This window comes from Athene noctua, chromosome 14 (assembly GCF_965140245.1).
Source record: "Athene noctua chromosome 14, bAthNoc1.hap1.1, whole genome shotgun sequence".
Taxonomy (NCBI): domain Eukaryota; kingdom Metazoa; phylum Chordata; class Aves; order Strigiformes; family Strigidae; genus Athene; species Athene noctua.
In genome coordinates, this window is record NC_134050.1 from 4,263,378 (window position 1) to 4,276,805 (window position 13,428).

Genomic DNA, 13,428 nt, shown 5'->3' on the forward strand with positions numbered 1-13,428 from the left:
CTCTAGAAATCAAAGTGACAGCATGATATCTACTTATTAATTTTTTCTCAATTCTCTGAGCTACCTGAAAGAAGCCACCAAGCCTCCCATACAATCACATCACTGCAGCAGAGGTCAGTGGAGGGAGACAATTTTGTTAGACCTCTCTCCATCTGAATAAAAAGGGGAAAAAGAACACTAGCTGGGTGCTCTGGAAGGATCCTCAGCTGTAACGTTTATGTCATCCTTGGTGAATCAAAAATCTTGATTTCTTAATTTTTATCTACAGGTTAAAGTTTACCTTCTCCATCATTTGAGGTACAGAAACACTGAGTTGTACTGCATATGGACATATGACTTAACTGACATTTAGTGGAGTATAAGCCGGTATCTCATTTAGTCCAAGTATTTTGTGGTTTGTGTATGTGCATGTAGCTATACAGAGAATCTTTCTGGATCATCATTTTTTTATATTATTCCTTAGAAAATAAACAACACGCTCAGTTTCATGCCAAACATAACATGGAAACTCCACAGACCACGGATAAATATAAGAAATCATCCTGTCTGTTGATGATTATTTAACTAAACTAAGAGGATATAAGGCTGTAGTACTTAAGAATAATTTTAACTCAAATTTTATTTAAAATGCTGGAATGTTAAACTATAGAAGTGAAGCAAGAGGGAACAGGGATATAAACCCTTTTACTGACCTATCCAAGGTGATAATTCATTTTCTTGCATGATAAACTTATTTGTAATGTAACAGGACTAGAGAGATTCTTACACTGCTATACCCTTCCAAAACATATTTTGCAAAATAAGGAATTTTCAATTTAGTAAATTAAAAACATTTACTTTGTGTAGGGACACATCATTTTAGCATTAGCCTTTCCTTTAGTCTTCTTACACTGATTTTCATAAAAGTAAACTTACAGTAAAAATAGGAAATGAACTATTGGAGAGTGATCTAAATATAAAATATCTCAAAGTCTGCTACAGTACTCTAAGGATTAGAAGTGTCTCAGAAAGCCTTTACAAACAGTGTATCTTGAATTGTTAAAGCCAATGCATCTGTAAGAATCCCTCAGTTCTTCAATTTGTCAGATAGAGGATGGCTTTTTATTGATTCATTTCTAGGTCACTAAACTTTTGTGGTATTCAAAGGATCTAAAGTGCACCCATATGGGGCTTTTCTGATAGCATCCATTGTACCCAGGCTTCAATAGTTACGTTGCTATTCAAAACCATAGGAGTACAGCTTTCTTCTTGTAAATAAACAAACAAATCATTTAGCACAGGTACTTCAGTAGCTCACTGATCAGTTTCATAGATAAATTGAGTGAAATACTTTGAAATATACTTGTTTTCTGATAACACTTGGACTATTTTGATGGCGAGGATAAATTCTCAACTGTTATCTTTATTTTTCCAAATTGCACCCACATTCCAAAGAACTACCTCTATTCTGTATGTGTAGGAACTAACACTTAATTGCATTTTAGTCAGCCAAATACTAAAGACTTAAGTCTGGCCTAAATCTTTATTCTTAGCCTCCATACTAAAGAGCTGTCCCATCAGCAGCCTTCATTGTGAACTTTACTTCTAGCTTATAAGGCACATAAACAAATAAGAGTCTTGCAGCTGCAGACTCTTTTCTGGGTCCAGTCACTGCAAGTCACACAACAGTCCACAGCTTTCACTGATTCTTTTTGAACAAAGACTGTTCTACAGCTAAGTAGCAGGTGAGTAACTAGTGAAGCGTAAAACTATACAAGGAAAAGAGATTATTTACCTAGAAGTTATGCATATTGTCTCCAGGACAAAACCTCTTCTGATCCTACAGATAAGGACATAAATAAAATAGTTTATTGTGATCATTAGCCATTGGTCTCTTTCCACAACACCATGCTCTCATGGTTAAAATTGTCATGAAGAAAAAGCAGTATTGTCAGTATCAGTGCAATGAATTCCAATGTATAACCATGTTGAAAACTAAAGATAAAGATCAATTCCTATTTATGACTCTTTTTACCCCTACATTGTACACGCTACTGAACACATAACAGACATTCTCAACATCTTTGTGCATGGACTGTCTGTAGCTACTACTTAGGTAACAAATATGTATAGATCATATTTACAATACCTGACTTTTAAATATCAGTATATTAAACAGCACGAAGGTCTTTGAAAAAAATCCAGCGATAATTTGTAGTATAATTGCTTAAAATGATGAGAGCTATAAGAGGAAAAAAGAAGACTGCAACAACGTAATGTACAGACAACTTTTTTCTCTGTACAAAGTCTAGACAGGTTGCCCTAAAGCTGCCAAAAGCCTGTCATAGCCTATCAGTATTGATCATTTTTTCACCAGATAGTTCTACAGTGTGGTACTGTGACCTAAGGTGTGTCTTTCTGTAGCTATGAAACATCTCTCTGAATTGCTGCAGGTTATAAGATGTGATTATTTTAATAATCTGAAATTCCATTTAAAAGATACTTTACTAATGTCCACATTTACTAAGCTTGAGGGGATATACTTTGTGTCACTTGCATTTAATTAGCACATGCCAAAATGGAGTTGTCAAACATATAAGTTACAATATTTGGCATTTGGCCATACTTCAGGAAGGTGAATTCTGGTAACTTGTATTTTGTAGAATTATATTTAGCAAATCACTGTTTTGTACCTCTCTGGAGATTATCTTTTTTCAACTTTAAAAAGGTGATAAATTCAATTATATTGACATGTGAAAAGAGCTCTTACCAGTCAGGTTAAATTGCATGTCTAACAGAAATAATAGTAGCTAATTAAAGTAGCTGAAACTGCTTCAAGGCTTAGAATGTACAAGTATAGACCTGCTTTTAACCAGCCAACTTTAACTTTTAATAATTGACCTCAGCTACCAACAGAAACCCTCCTACTGATAATCTTTAAAACATTTAGCCGTCAATGACCTTGTCAAAACTGGAGCATCTTAAAGGCATGTAAGAATAGGTTCTTATAGGGTACCCAGGACAGACCTGTTTGAGTGTGCTGTAACTCACTACGCAGAACGTGTTATATAAACAAGGCTTATATTTAAAAAACAAAATAACATCCTCCTGGAAACTCTTCCTGAGGCTGGCAAAACAGATATACAACAGGTTGAAGTACATCAGAGAGGGGAGGAAGGGAAAGGAGTGTGCTTAATCAACAGCTACACTACTTGTTTGTTTTGAAAGGGGAGATTCTTCCAGAAAGCTAGTCTTCTGGAGCAGTTTAAGATGAAACAACAAACAAGTAGTCTCACATTCATGATGAGCAAACTGTTTTGATAGTGTTCAAATTTCACTTCACGCAGTTTCAGAATGCTTGTTTTACCACTTCTTATAAAGCCAGTACAGTAAGATCTTTTGAAACTAAAGACTAGTTAAAATCCAAACCTGTCTTGCTATACGACCAAAACCCAGGAAATTTCAAGTTCCTCTTGTAGCTAGGATCTTGCATGAGACTACCATGTGCCTCAACTCTCTAGTTCTCATATAAATAAAACACTATCAAAAAAATATTATAAAGCTCAACTGAAAATCATGATGTTCTTTATTATGAATTAAGTTTTTAAAAATTGTGCACTTATATTTCAAACATTGTTTCGCAGTCTTACCAAGTAACCTGTGCCATTACTACATTTTCAGAACACAACAGTTAAAATAAATATTTTAATACCCTGAATCTACTATTATTTGGTGAAATTAACCAAGATAATGTGTCAAATAATGAAGATGAGCATTTAATTTGCAAAGGGAGCTAAGCTAAAAGTAATGCAATTTATTCTTGCCTTAGAGAATGTCGAAGGAAGGGGGAAGAATTTAACCTTTTTATAACACTTGGAGTAGAACACAGAAAGATCTTCCTAGGAGGTTTATCACTGACAGCTTCAATCCTGTATAATATTAAGCTTGCCTAGACTAATCTCATGACAGTTTTTTTTTTGTATACTGACAAGATATTCTAACAATGCAGTTACAATTCTACCTGCACCAACTTTAAAAATTAGTCTAAAATTTTTTAGACTAATGAATCATGAATAAGTACAGTTCTTACTTTAAGACTTTTTGTATGTAATTATATGTTTCAAAATAATATACGCTAAGTCTTATTTGTGAAAAAAATTAGCTTTCAAATCTAAAAGAGAGGTTCTCCTTTGTGTTCCTGTGAAGCTAAATTTAATATCAGACCACAAATAAACAACCAACACAGGGGATAAGTAAACTAAAACCCACCACTGGGTATTGCCAGCTATGCACTCAGAGGAAGGGGAAAAAAAAAAAATCAGGTAAAAATCCCATCATTTTCAAATCATTGAGTCTTGTCATCTCTTTCATTAGAACACAAAGCTCACTGCCTTTGTACTTGCTTCATCTGGTGCCGTTAAGGTCAGGTCAAGTGGATAGCTAACCCTATGCTCAACAGTAGCCAAAAGCAGATACTTAGGAAGAAGTAATAAGAACCGAACAAGCAAATGTGATGCTTCACCCAAGCACTTGCTCAGCCTCCCACCATTTGTAGCTCAAGGACTTCCTTAGCCAGACTTGGTATCCACTACCCTAAGTAATGCAAACAGCTTTCTTTTCCATCAAGCTGCCTAGTTTTCCACTGAGACTGAGAATTTTTTTTTACATCCACAACACCCTATGATGTATTCCACCACTTAATTGCATATTGTCTGAAGAACAATTTTACTTTCTTTAATGATAATTTTCCAGCCAGTAGGTTCGCTTGATGTCACCCAGTTCATCTACTGGAAGGGACAGTGAATACTGTAATGGGAAGACAAAACAAGACTCATTTAGTTTCATTATCTCTATCTGTGTAACATATGATAGGTTCTAAAATTTTTTTCTTCTTCCTTTGTCCATAGCAGGATAGCAGCTCTTCTCAAACTGAGTGAGAAAAGTAAGATCTTCATTGAAAGCAGTTGATTCTGGCAACCAAAAGATTAAAAGATTCTGTATTTAACATCTTCCTCAGAAAGCCAAATTAAAAAGAATACCAACATTGTGATGATAAACAGTCTAAATCTTACAAGAAATCAAGTAGCTTAGAAAATTTGAAGATCTTCCTTAAAGTCCTGAAATTTGCTAAATGCCCTGCTTTCAAACAGAAATCTGCGGTATTCTTGAGGGCTCAAACCTGTCTAAAAATAAGGTTTTGATCCATCTCCAGTAATTCTTAAAGTAGACAATAGTTCACTCTGAAGGCTAGCCAAAGCGAGAGAGCTATACTTTAGTAAAGTTGAGTTTAAAAAACAATGAAAAGACAGGTTATTTGATAAATACATTAAAATGAAGAAAACACGTCAGAATACAACTTTAAGCATCTATATTTTCTATACTAACCAATAAGAAGAAGGGTTCCAACAGCTATGCCTCCACCTGGAAACAAAACAAAAAGAATGAAGTAAGGCTACATTTTAATACTACGTTAGAGAACAATTAAGTTTTCTTTAGTTTATAAGTCAAAGAAAGGTGATAACGGGGAATTTAAAAATATAAAAGTGAACAACATTTTAATTACCTTTGCAATACTTCCTACAATTCTCTATTATGAAATAATTATACATTACTTGTAATTATATATTACACATTACAATTACTTTCACAATATACTGTACTATCATCATTGTGGTAAAAAGATCCTGCAGAGCTCTACGCAACTACGCTCAAGTACTACTATAATGATGTATGGTCTGAGCCAGTGAATTTTTACTTCAGTGACTCAATTTTACTGAGGTGGGCTGAGCCCAGCTGGGGGAGTTTCACTGAGGGCAAATGCTGGGGGCTGCCCTTGGGCCACAACAACCCCCAGCAGGGCTACAGGCCTGGGGAGGAGTGGCTGGAGAGCTGCCAGTCAGAGAGGGACCTGAGGGGTGATCGACAGCCGGCTGAACAGGAGCCAGCAGTGTGCCCAGGGGGCCAAGAGGCCAGTGGCCTCCTGGCTTGTGTCAGCACTGGCGTGGCCAGCAGGGACAGGGAAGGGATCTGAGCCCTGGGCTCGGCACTGGTGAGGCCGCCCCTCGCTGAGTGGGTTCAGTTTTGGGCCCCTCACCCCAAAAAGGCCATTGAATGACTCAAGCGTGGCCAGAGAAGGGCAACGGAGCTGGGGCAGGGTCTGGAGCACAGGTCTGCTGGGGAGCGGCTGGGGGAACTGGGGGGGTTCAGTCTGGAGAAGAGGAGGCTGAGGGGAGACCTCCTGGCCCTCTGCAACTCCCTGCCAGGAGGGTGCAGAGAGGGGGATGAGTCTCTGGAGCCAAGGAACAAGCGACAGGACAAGAGGGACTGGCCTCAAGCTGCGCCAGGGAAGGTTTAGACTGGATATTAGGAAGTATTTCTTTGCAGAAGGGGCTGTTGGGCGTTGGAATGGGCTGCCCAGGGCAGGGGGGGAGTCCCTATCCCTGGAGGGGTTGGAGTCGGGTCGATTTAGCGCTGAGGGATCTGGGGGAGTTGGGAACGGTCAGTGTGAGGTTAATGGTTGGACTGGATGATCTTCAAGGTCTTTTCCAGCCAAGGTGATTCTGTGACTCAAGTGAGTAAACATTCTCCAAATTAAATCTGTACCAATCACTACCAAGTGAAATTCTTTTGTACCAAGAACGATGTCTGTAAAGTGACCTATTAAGATGCTAGCAAATTCCCACCCAAGTCAATGAGGCAAAATCTTTGCTTCACTGGTTTTTATCTTATTATTGAAAACAGACATGGCAATAAGACAGGTAGGATTTCATCCAGTGAAACCTGGACTGACAGATCATAATCATCATAACACACATCTGAAAAAAACCCAACTCTTCAATTTTTTTATAGTATGTCTTGGACATAAAAACAATGTTATGAATCCAGTTGATTGAAATATTTGTTCAAAAATAAAAACACATTTTGACAGATTTATACATGGCCACTATTATCTTTCTTTCTTTTTGCTTAAACAATTACAACCAGTGCTTATGTTCCAATCACAGATGACTGAATGAATAGACAGAATAGAATACTCCCAATAAGTCTTGATACATACATTCATATATTCTTATCCTATTAATCTCAATAGTGTGGAGGGCCAGAAAAAAAAAAATCTATAAATTCCCATCCTAACTGCTCTATTTCCTCCTCAAAGAGACAGCAAGCATAATTATGTAACAGTGGTTTAAATTGTTGTCCCAAGAGGGAATTTTTACAAAGACAGTGAAAGAAGAATTCATATTTCATTTTAGATGAAGAGTAAACTGGTTTATAATCTGAATTCCAATACCAAAAATAGTGGAATAACTTGAAATCAGATACAAATATTCTGTTGAACAATCATATAAGACTGTGACAGGAAAGCTAAAAATTCCTTGAAGTGTTCAGATGGCCATATGTAACTAGCCTATTCCAGTGTTTTGCATGAAGGAAACTGCAGTCTGTCTTCTGCAACTACATACTGCTTTGAAAGCGAGTTAAAAGCAAACTGAGTTACATCAGCACAATATGCAATGCTCTTGATAAAAGAGGTCAATTCTAGACTGCACAGATGGACTCTAGTGAACAGAATAATTCAGTCTATCAATTTAAGAGCTCATTAAACTTCACTTGAAATTGATTCCAATAGGGATTGGATCAACTTCTTAATCTTTTGCTCTGCTGGTGGGACTACAAATGTCTGTAGCACTTGTAATGTTGATGTACACCCAGATGGAAGAGAAAAAGCAAATTGTTCTCCCATTGGCCAAAAAGTGCTAATATTGTTGCATAATAACACCTGAATTAAAACCACAACAGAATCACTTTGTCGTCACATTATGATGTACAATTTGAGCAGTGCATCACAGTGAATGTATAGTCAGCTATTAATTTTGTAGTTGTAGTTCAACATATTACAGATTTTTTAAGCTCTGCTCCTGAGTCAAGATGTACGAATGCCTCAGTATTTATTGCAAGCTTATCAAGTAATCAAGCATTTCCTAGATATTTAAAAAACCCTGCAACTATAAGTACTGTTTATCAGAAAATTAGGATCAATCATGAAATCCCCATGTTCTAATCCACTAATTGTAATTTGATTTTATTTGTTCAGAAGATAAATGCAAATGAACCCAAAAGATGTACTATGTGGGAAAGGAGAAAAAAAATGACCAAAATCAGAAATCATACAGATGGTTGATACAAAGTACGCTTCCAATATTCACTGCATTCAACTGTTCAGGGAGACAGAATGCACAGGTTACAACAGTAGCTTAAAACTAGCACATGGTCTATACAGCACATAGAAAAAAATAACCCAAAATTATGAGATTTTATCAAGTCACAGCTTGACATAGAAAAATAATCACAACAGCCATAAGTAATGTATTACCTCATAGCAATACAGACTTAAGATGCTTATAAAATGCTCACTTATAGCCACCACAGAAGTAGTGTCCCTCCTGCTTTGGAACTGCTCGCACAAGAGTGAATTTGTTTGTTAAACAGCATGTCAGCACAGTCAAAATTCTCACAAGCTATATTTTCAGATCATCAGTTGTACTGTCTCCTACAAACCAGAGTTGTAATATATCTGCACATACCTTGGTTGCCAAAGGCAAACTCAGGTCACAGGACTGGCTTTACATTATCAAATGTAGTGAACAGTTTTAACAAGTGTATTCTATTAGATGGAATGTAAAACTATGGCAGTTACCATGGTTACATATTCATATTACAATGAGCAACAATAATAGTAAATTAAGCAAAAAGCAGATGACAGGAAAAAGTAGCAGGAATCTTAGTTTCCTAAGAAAACTGATGTGAACTTGTAATTCTTTCCAATTTTGCTATTTTAGTTTTTCTTTGGCAGTATCTAAGGCAGTAGTACGTGTAAACAACTTAGCAAGACTTGTAACTTTCTGTAATGCTACTTACAGCAATGAGATTTAAGATCTTATGGACTGAAACACAACAAAGTTAGCAAGTTGAGAAGCATCCCCATTGTTTCCAAAGCAATGAAATACTTTTCTCTCTTAAGGAGGAAGAGCTTTCTCCACAAGGATGCCAATACCTGATGAAAGCACAGTGTTCTCTACTAGACAGACACACACACAAAAGATACCAAAGTGTGATTTCCTTAAGATACACAGGCTGCAAAAGCTTCTTTATAAAAAGGATACCCCTTTTATATTTATCATTACTCATATAGAATATCCTTAGAAAATAAAGTGGTAAATTCCTATATTCCATGTACTCTTCCAAGGATGAATGAACAAAGCTAAAGTCAAGCATTCCTCTCCTAAAAGTAGTCCCATTTATGTACACTGAAGGTGTACTGCAACTGTATCAGGAGTTAGTAAAAGGATTATAGGGCCCTAGTGGACACACATGCTCTTTATGACAGTGAAATGAGTTAGTTCCTGATCCAAGTAAATGGTGCTAGTTCGTGCCCCAGATTATAACATAGCAATGGTCGCAACAGTCCAAAAACTATCTAGCATGACAGTTAGCAGAAGCTGATTCACAGACAATAAGAACAGTGTCACACCAGCGTAACTTATCTAAAGGGGCATTTAGAATGAGGTAGCAGTAGCGAGCAAGACAGAAAAGACACACTGAGAGGCCAGTCCTGTGGGCAAACGCATCCTAAAAATTGCCACGCTGAAGAACGGGACCTACACCACATCCAACCACGAGTTAATTCAGCAAACGTTTTTCCAGACAGAAAACTTTAGACCCTTTACTGTGGCAGTTTGAAATATGGCAGGAATGTGTCACTAAATAAACTGACAGAGTCACTTGCCACTCTAGAAAGGTTGCTTAAGCGTACTCGAAGGAACGGTAAGCGGCAATCTCGGCAAGCAGGCTACAAAGCAGGAGCACCTGCCCGCACCGGCCCCCTCCACCTCACACGGCGGCGGGGGGGCTCAAGGCGGGAAACGGATCCTGCGTTGCCCCTTCCTCTTCCTCCCCCCCCCCTCCCCTTCCCTTCCCAATCCTCCCCCCAACCCCGGGAGCCGTGGGGAGAAAGGAAAAGCCTGCGGGAGCAGCTGCGGGGTCGCGGAAGGTAAATGACAGGCAGGGCCTGGCAAAGGAGAGGGCCGCCGGGCGGCAAGAGGAGGGCGGGGGGGGCAGCAGCCGGGTCCCGGTTCCCGCTCCCCACCAACCTAGCACACAGTCCAGGGAGGGGAGCCCGCTGGAGAGCAGCAGCTGCCCGTGGCGAACGGAGGGCCGAGTGCCCGCCACAGCGGCCAGGCGGCTGCCGGCCGCGGCCTTCCGCTGGAAGCTGGTGGCCCCGCGGCCCCGCGCCGCCCCGCCGGCCGCCGAGGTTGCCGCCATCTCGGCTGGCTGGCGGCTGACAGCAGCAAGGGGACGCCGGGAAGAATCGAGCCCTTTCCCCTGCACCAATGGGAGAGCGGCACGGGAAACCAACTATCCAATGGGAGGCCGCGTTGTTTGCACGTCCCGGGCTAAAGGGGCGGGGCAAGGGCTGAGGTGCCCGGTAGCGACCAGGCAGGTGAGTGTGGCGGGGCCGGGCCGGAGGGCGCGGGGTGCTGCTGCGGCCGGGTCCCGGAGCTCCGGCCGGGGCTGAGGGCGCCGGTAGCGGGAGGCAGCGGCCGCGTCTCCTCCGGGCGTGGGTAGCGCGGTGTCCGTGGCCCGGCCTCGCCGGCCGGGAGACCCCCGTCCCTTCTCCCGGGGGCGCCGGGGTGCCTGAGGCGTCGGCAAGGCTTGAAGCAGGGCGAGTCGCGAAGGGAGAGGCTCGCCTGGCCTCTGCACCCTTGAGTTACCTCGTCACTCTGTGCCGCGCCGTTGGCATCACCCTCCCCCGAAACTGCGTTTCTTGTGTGTGAGCCTGGACCTGAATAGGAAAGAGAAAGTATTTGTAAAACGTTGCTTGTTTTGTGGGGTTTTTTTGTTTGTTTGTTTTCCTCTCACGGCGATTAAGTAATTGTATATATCACAGTATATAAATATGCCTGGAGGCCCTCTCTTGTTTGTAAATAGCCGCGCACCTGTAATAAACTTAAGACCTTTCACTTGGAAGCAAGATCTTGCATCGGTATGATGGCCATAAGCCAAGGGCTATAGCAGAAAAAGTTACTTTATGTGAGAAATGTAATTTCTGTGCTTCATTAGCATTTATTGTTGAACCAGTTGCTAATACCATAGACAGTTATTTTGTGTATTTTGGAAGATTAGCACGTCCTTTACTCCTTGTTAGCAATTTCTAGGTAGTAGCTTGTGGCCTCCTACATGGCAGCAAACAACCACCCTAAACTGAGTGTATGTAAAAATTGGTGAAATAGCTGAACTTAGTATTTCTCTTTCTATTCTTATTATATACAAAGACATTAAAATGCGTTTTAATGAAAAACACTAGTATGCTTGCTTTGTAAATCAACACTTTGTTATAGTACTCTGAATTTAAGAGAAGTCTCTGAGCTTATAGAATAGCCACTGTCACAAGTATTTGTTTTTAATGTTGGTGTTTCAGATGTATCCCAAGCTACCTGAAGATGCTTGCACATAGCAGGATGTATTAATGAGGCTCTCATGTTATAATTCCCCCCCTCAATCTTTGATTTCAGTGTATGAATTTTTGGTTTTGCTATAAGCCATGGTTATTGAACACCTGTAGTTGTTGAATTTTGAATGTTGAATATTGTGTTTTTTTAATTGAGGAAGAAAATAATCCTTGTATTAAGTATGGTCAGCAAGAAAGAGCAACAATAGGTTAACAATCCTGAACATCAAGGTTTTTCCTTCATATCAAATTCAACCTCAGAAGCATGAAGTTTCAGCGTTTAGTCTTGCTGACTGGTGGAATGGCATTCATTTTGCTCCTGGCCAAGCTTCCTTACATATTAAGTAGTGGACAGTTTAAGATCTTTATCATTGAGTATCAAGAGGTTGTATTAATTTCTTATATCTGCTGCTAAACTGTAAAATATTGAATAATTTAATTTCAAATGTAGATTGTAGGAAGTATTTGTCTTTAGAGGAAGAAATCAAAGGACGTTTAAAAACACGACAAGAAAGAAATACAACAATGAAATGTTATCTCTGTAGGATCTGACTAATGTTTTGTAGCTATCTGGAATTAGAAAGACTTTAATAAAATAAAGGCATAAAACATAATTCACAATTCTTTTAAAGGAGTTCAAGAATCTGTTATTGTCAGTGGGATGCTATGGTGTAAAGTCTGTACAATTGAGTGAGGAGTCTGAAGCTTAGAGTTCTGTACCTTCAAACATCACATCAGCTCTGCTGTTTCTTACTGTACTGTCATTCAGGAGCCCAGATATCTAAATACTTTGGATATGAGCGCTTGCAGATGTGTGTAACACTATCAGAAATAGCAGTATATCCATTAGAGAACTCTTTAATGGAATGCTTGTAAACCAATGAGGCTATCTTTGATAACTCACAACTTACCTATCAGAAAAAGAATCAAATTATATACTTTGTGCACTTCATCTCAGTGATTGTTTTTTTCCCCTATTTCAAGCAGTACACTTCCTTTTATATTTCCTTGCTTGTTTTTTAAATAATGTATACTAATATAGGTTGCATTACCTTTACAGAATAGGTCTAAACATACATCTAGGGCTGAGACCTTTTTTCTTCCATTTCTCATTACTATTCTCTGACAGGTAGTCTTATACTTTTTTCCTTTTTCTTACCTCATTTTCCTACAGAGCAATTAAAACTAGAGGCTAAATAATTCTCTTTTTTCTTTGTTTGCTTTGAAGCCCATATAATGAAAATATTTTGTAAGTGGAGATAATTGTGCTTGGTCCTATCATTTTTAGAATTTCTTGCATAAAGTACAACTTTACTGGAAATCTCAATGTCTCCTGAGCTGATATAATAGGTCCACGTAGCTAAAAGAGGAAGTATTATTTCCTTTTCCCCCTCTACTTCCAGTGCAACAAACCCTGGTGCTTATATCCTTTCTTGAGCTGATTCAGCTCACTAATCTGACTTGGAACTAACTATCGACTTTCTTGATCGTTTAATTTTGTGTCGTACTGCTGAGTTGATGCAATGAGGAGAAGGGCATATGCATGGTGGGGAGGGGTTGGTGGAACCTTCCACCTGTTGCTGACTTTTCTTGCAGCTATTTCAGAATTTCATGTATTTTAATTGTGACATTTTTGTTGAATTTTATGAGTTAACATCCTTTGAAATATAGAGAAGGTGTCTCTTACACTGTAACTTAGGACTGTTTTGGGTATTACAAAAATATATTGAGAAGTAGAAATAGTTCTTATACTGAATGTTTAAAAAGTATTCAAATAGTTCTGTTTGATGTTTATTTTTTCCTGTCAGATTTTAAGATGATGGGTACAATTAAAGTGCTACCGATTTAGAAATCAGGTAGAAATAAGCTATTTTTAAAATTAGGTTTTTTTTAAAAAAAACTTTAATACAGTAAAGCTTCATAACTGAATATGTGCTTAT

General features: G+C 39.0%; 2 protein-coding genes across 3 annotated transcripts in view; one reads left to right on the plus strand and one right to left on the minus strand.

Moving 5' to 3' along the window:
* ELP4 (elongator acetyltransferase complex subunit 4) overlaps window positions 1-10,305 on the minus strand; it is a 142,596-nt gene extending 132,291 nt beyond the window's left edge. For both annotated transcript variants that reach the window (XM_074918119.1, XM_074918118.1), the window contains exons 1-2: window positions 10,131-10,305; window positions 5,365-5,400 (exon numbers count right to left, since the gene is read on the minus strand). In XM_074918119.1, the coding sequence (XP_074774220.1) occupies window positions 5,365-5,400; window positions 10,131-10,302 (208 nt within the window). In that variant the 5' untranslated portion in view covers window positions 10,303-10,305. The remainder of the gene's footprint in view (window positions 1-5,364; window positions 5,401-10,130) is intronic.
* A 128-nt stretch (window positions 10,306-10,433) lies between these two features.
* IMMP1L (inner mitochondrial membrane peptidase subunit 1) overlaps window positions 10,434-13,428 on the plus strand; it is a 35,999-nt gene continuing 33,004 nt past the window's right edge. The window contains exon 1 of the mRNA XM_074917795.1: window positions 10,434-10,480. The gene's annotated coding sequence lies outside the window, so the exon portion shown is untranslated. The remainder of the gene's footprint in view (window positions 10,481-13,428) is intronic.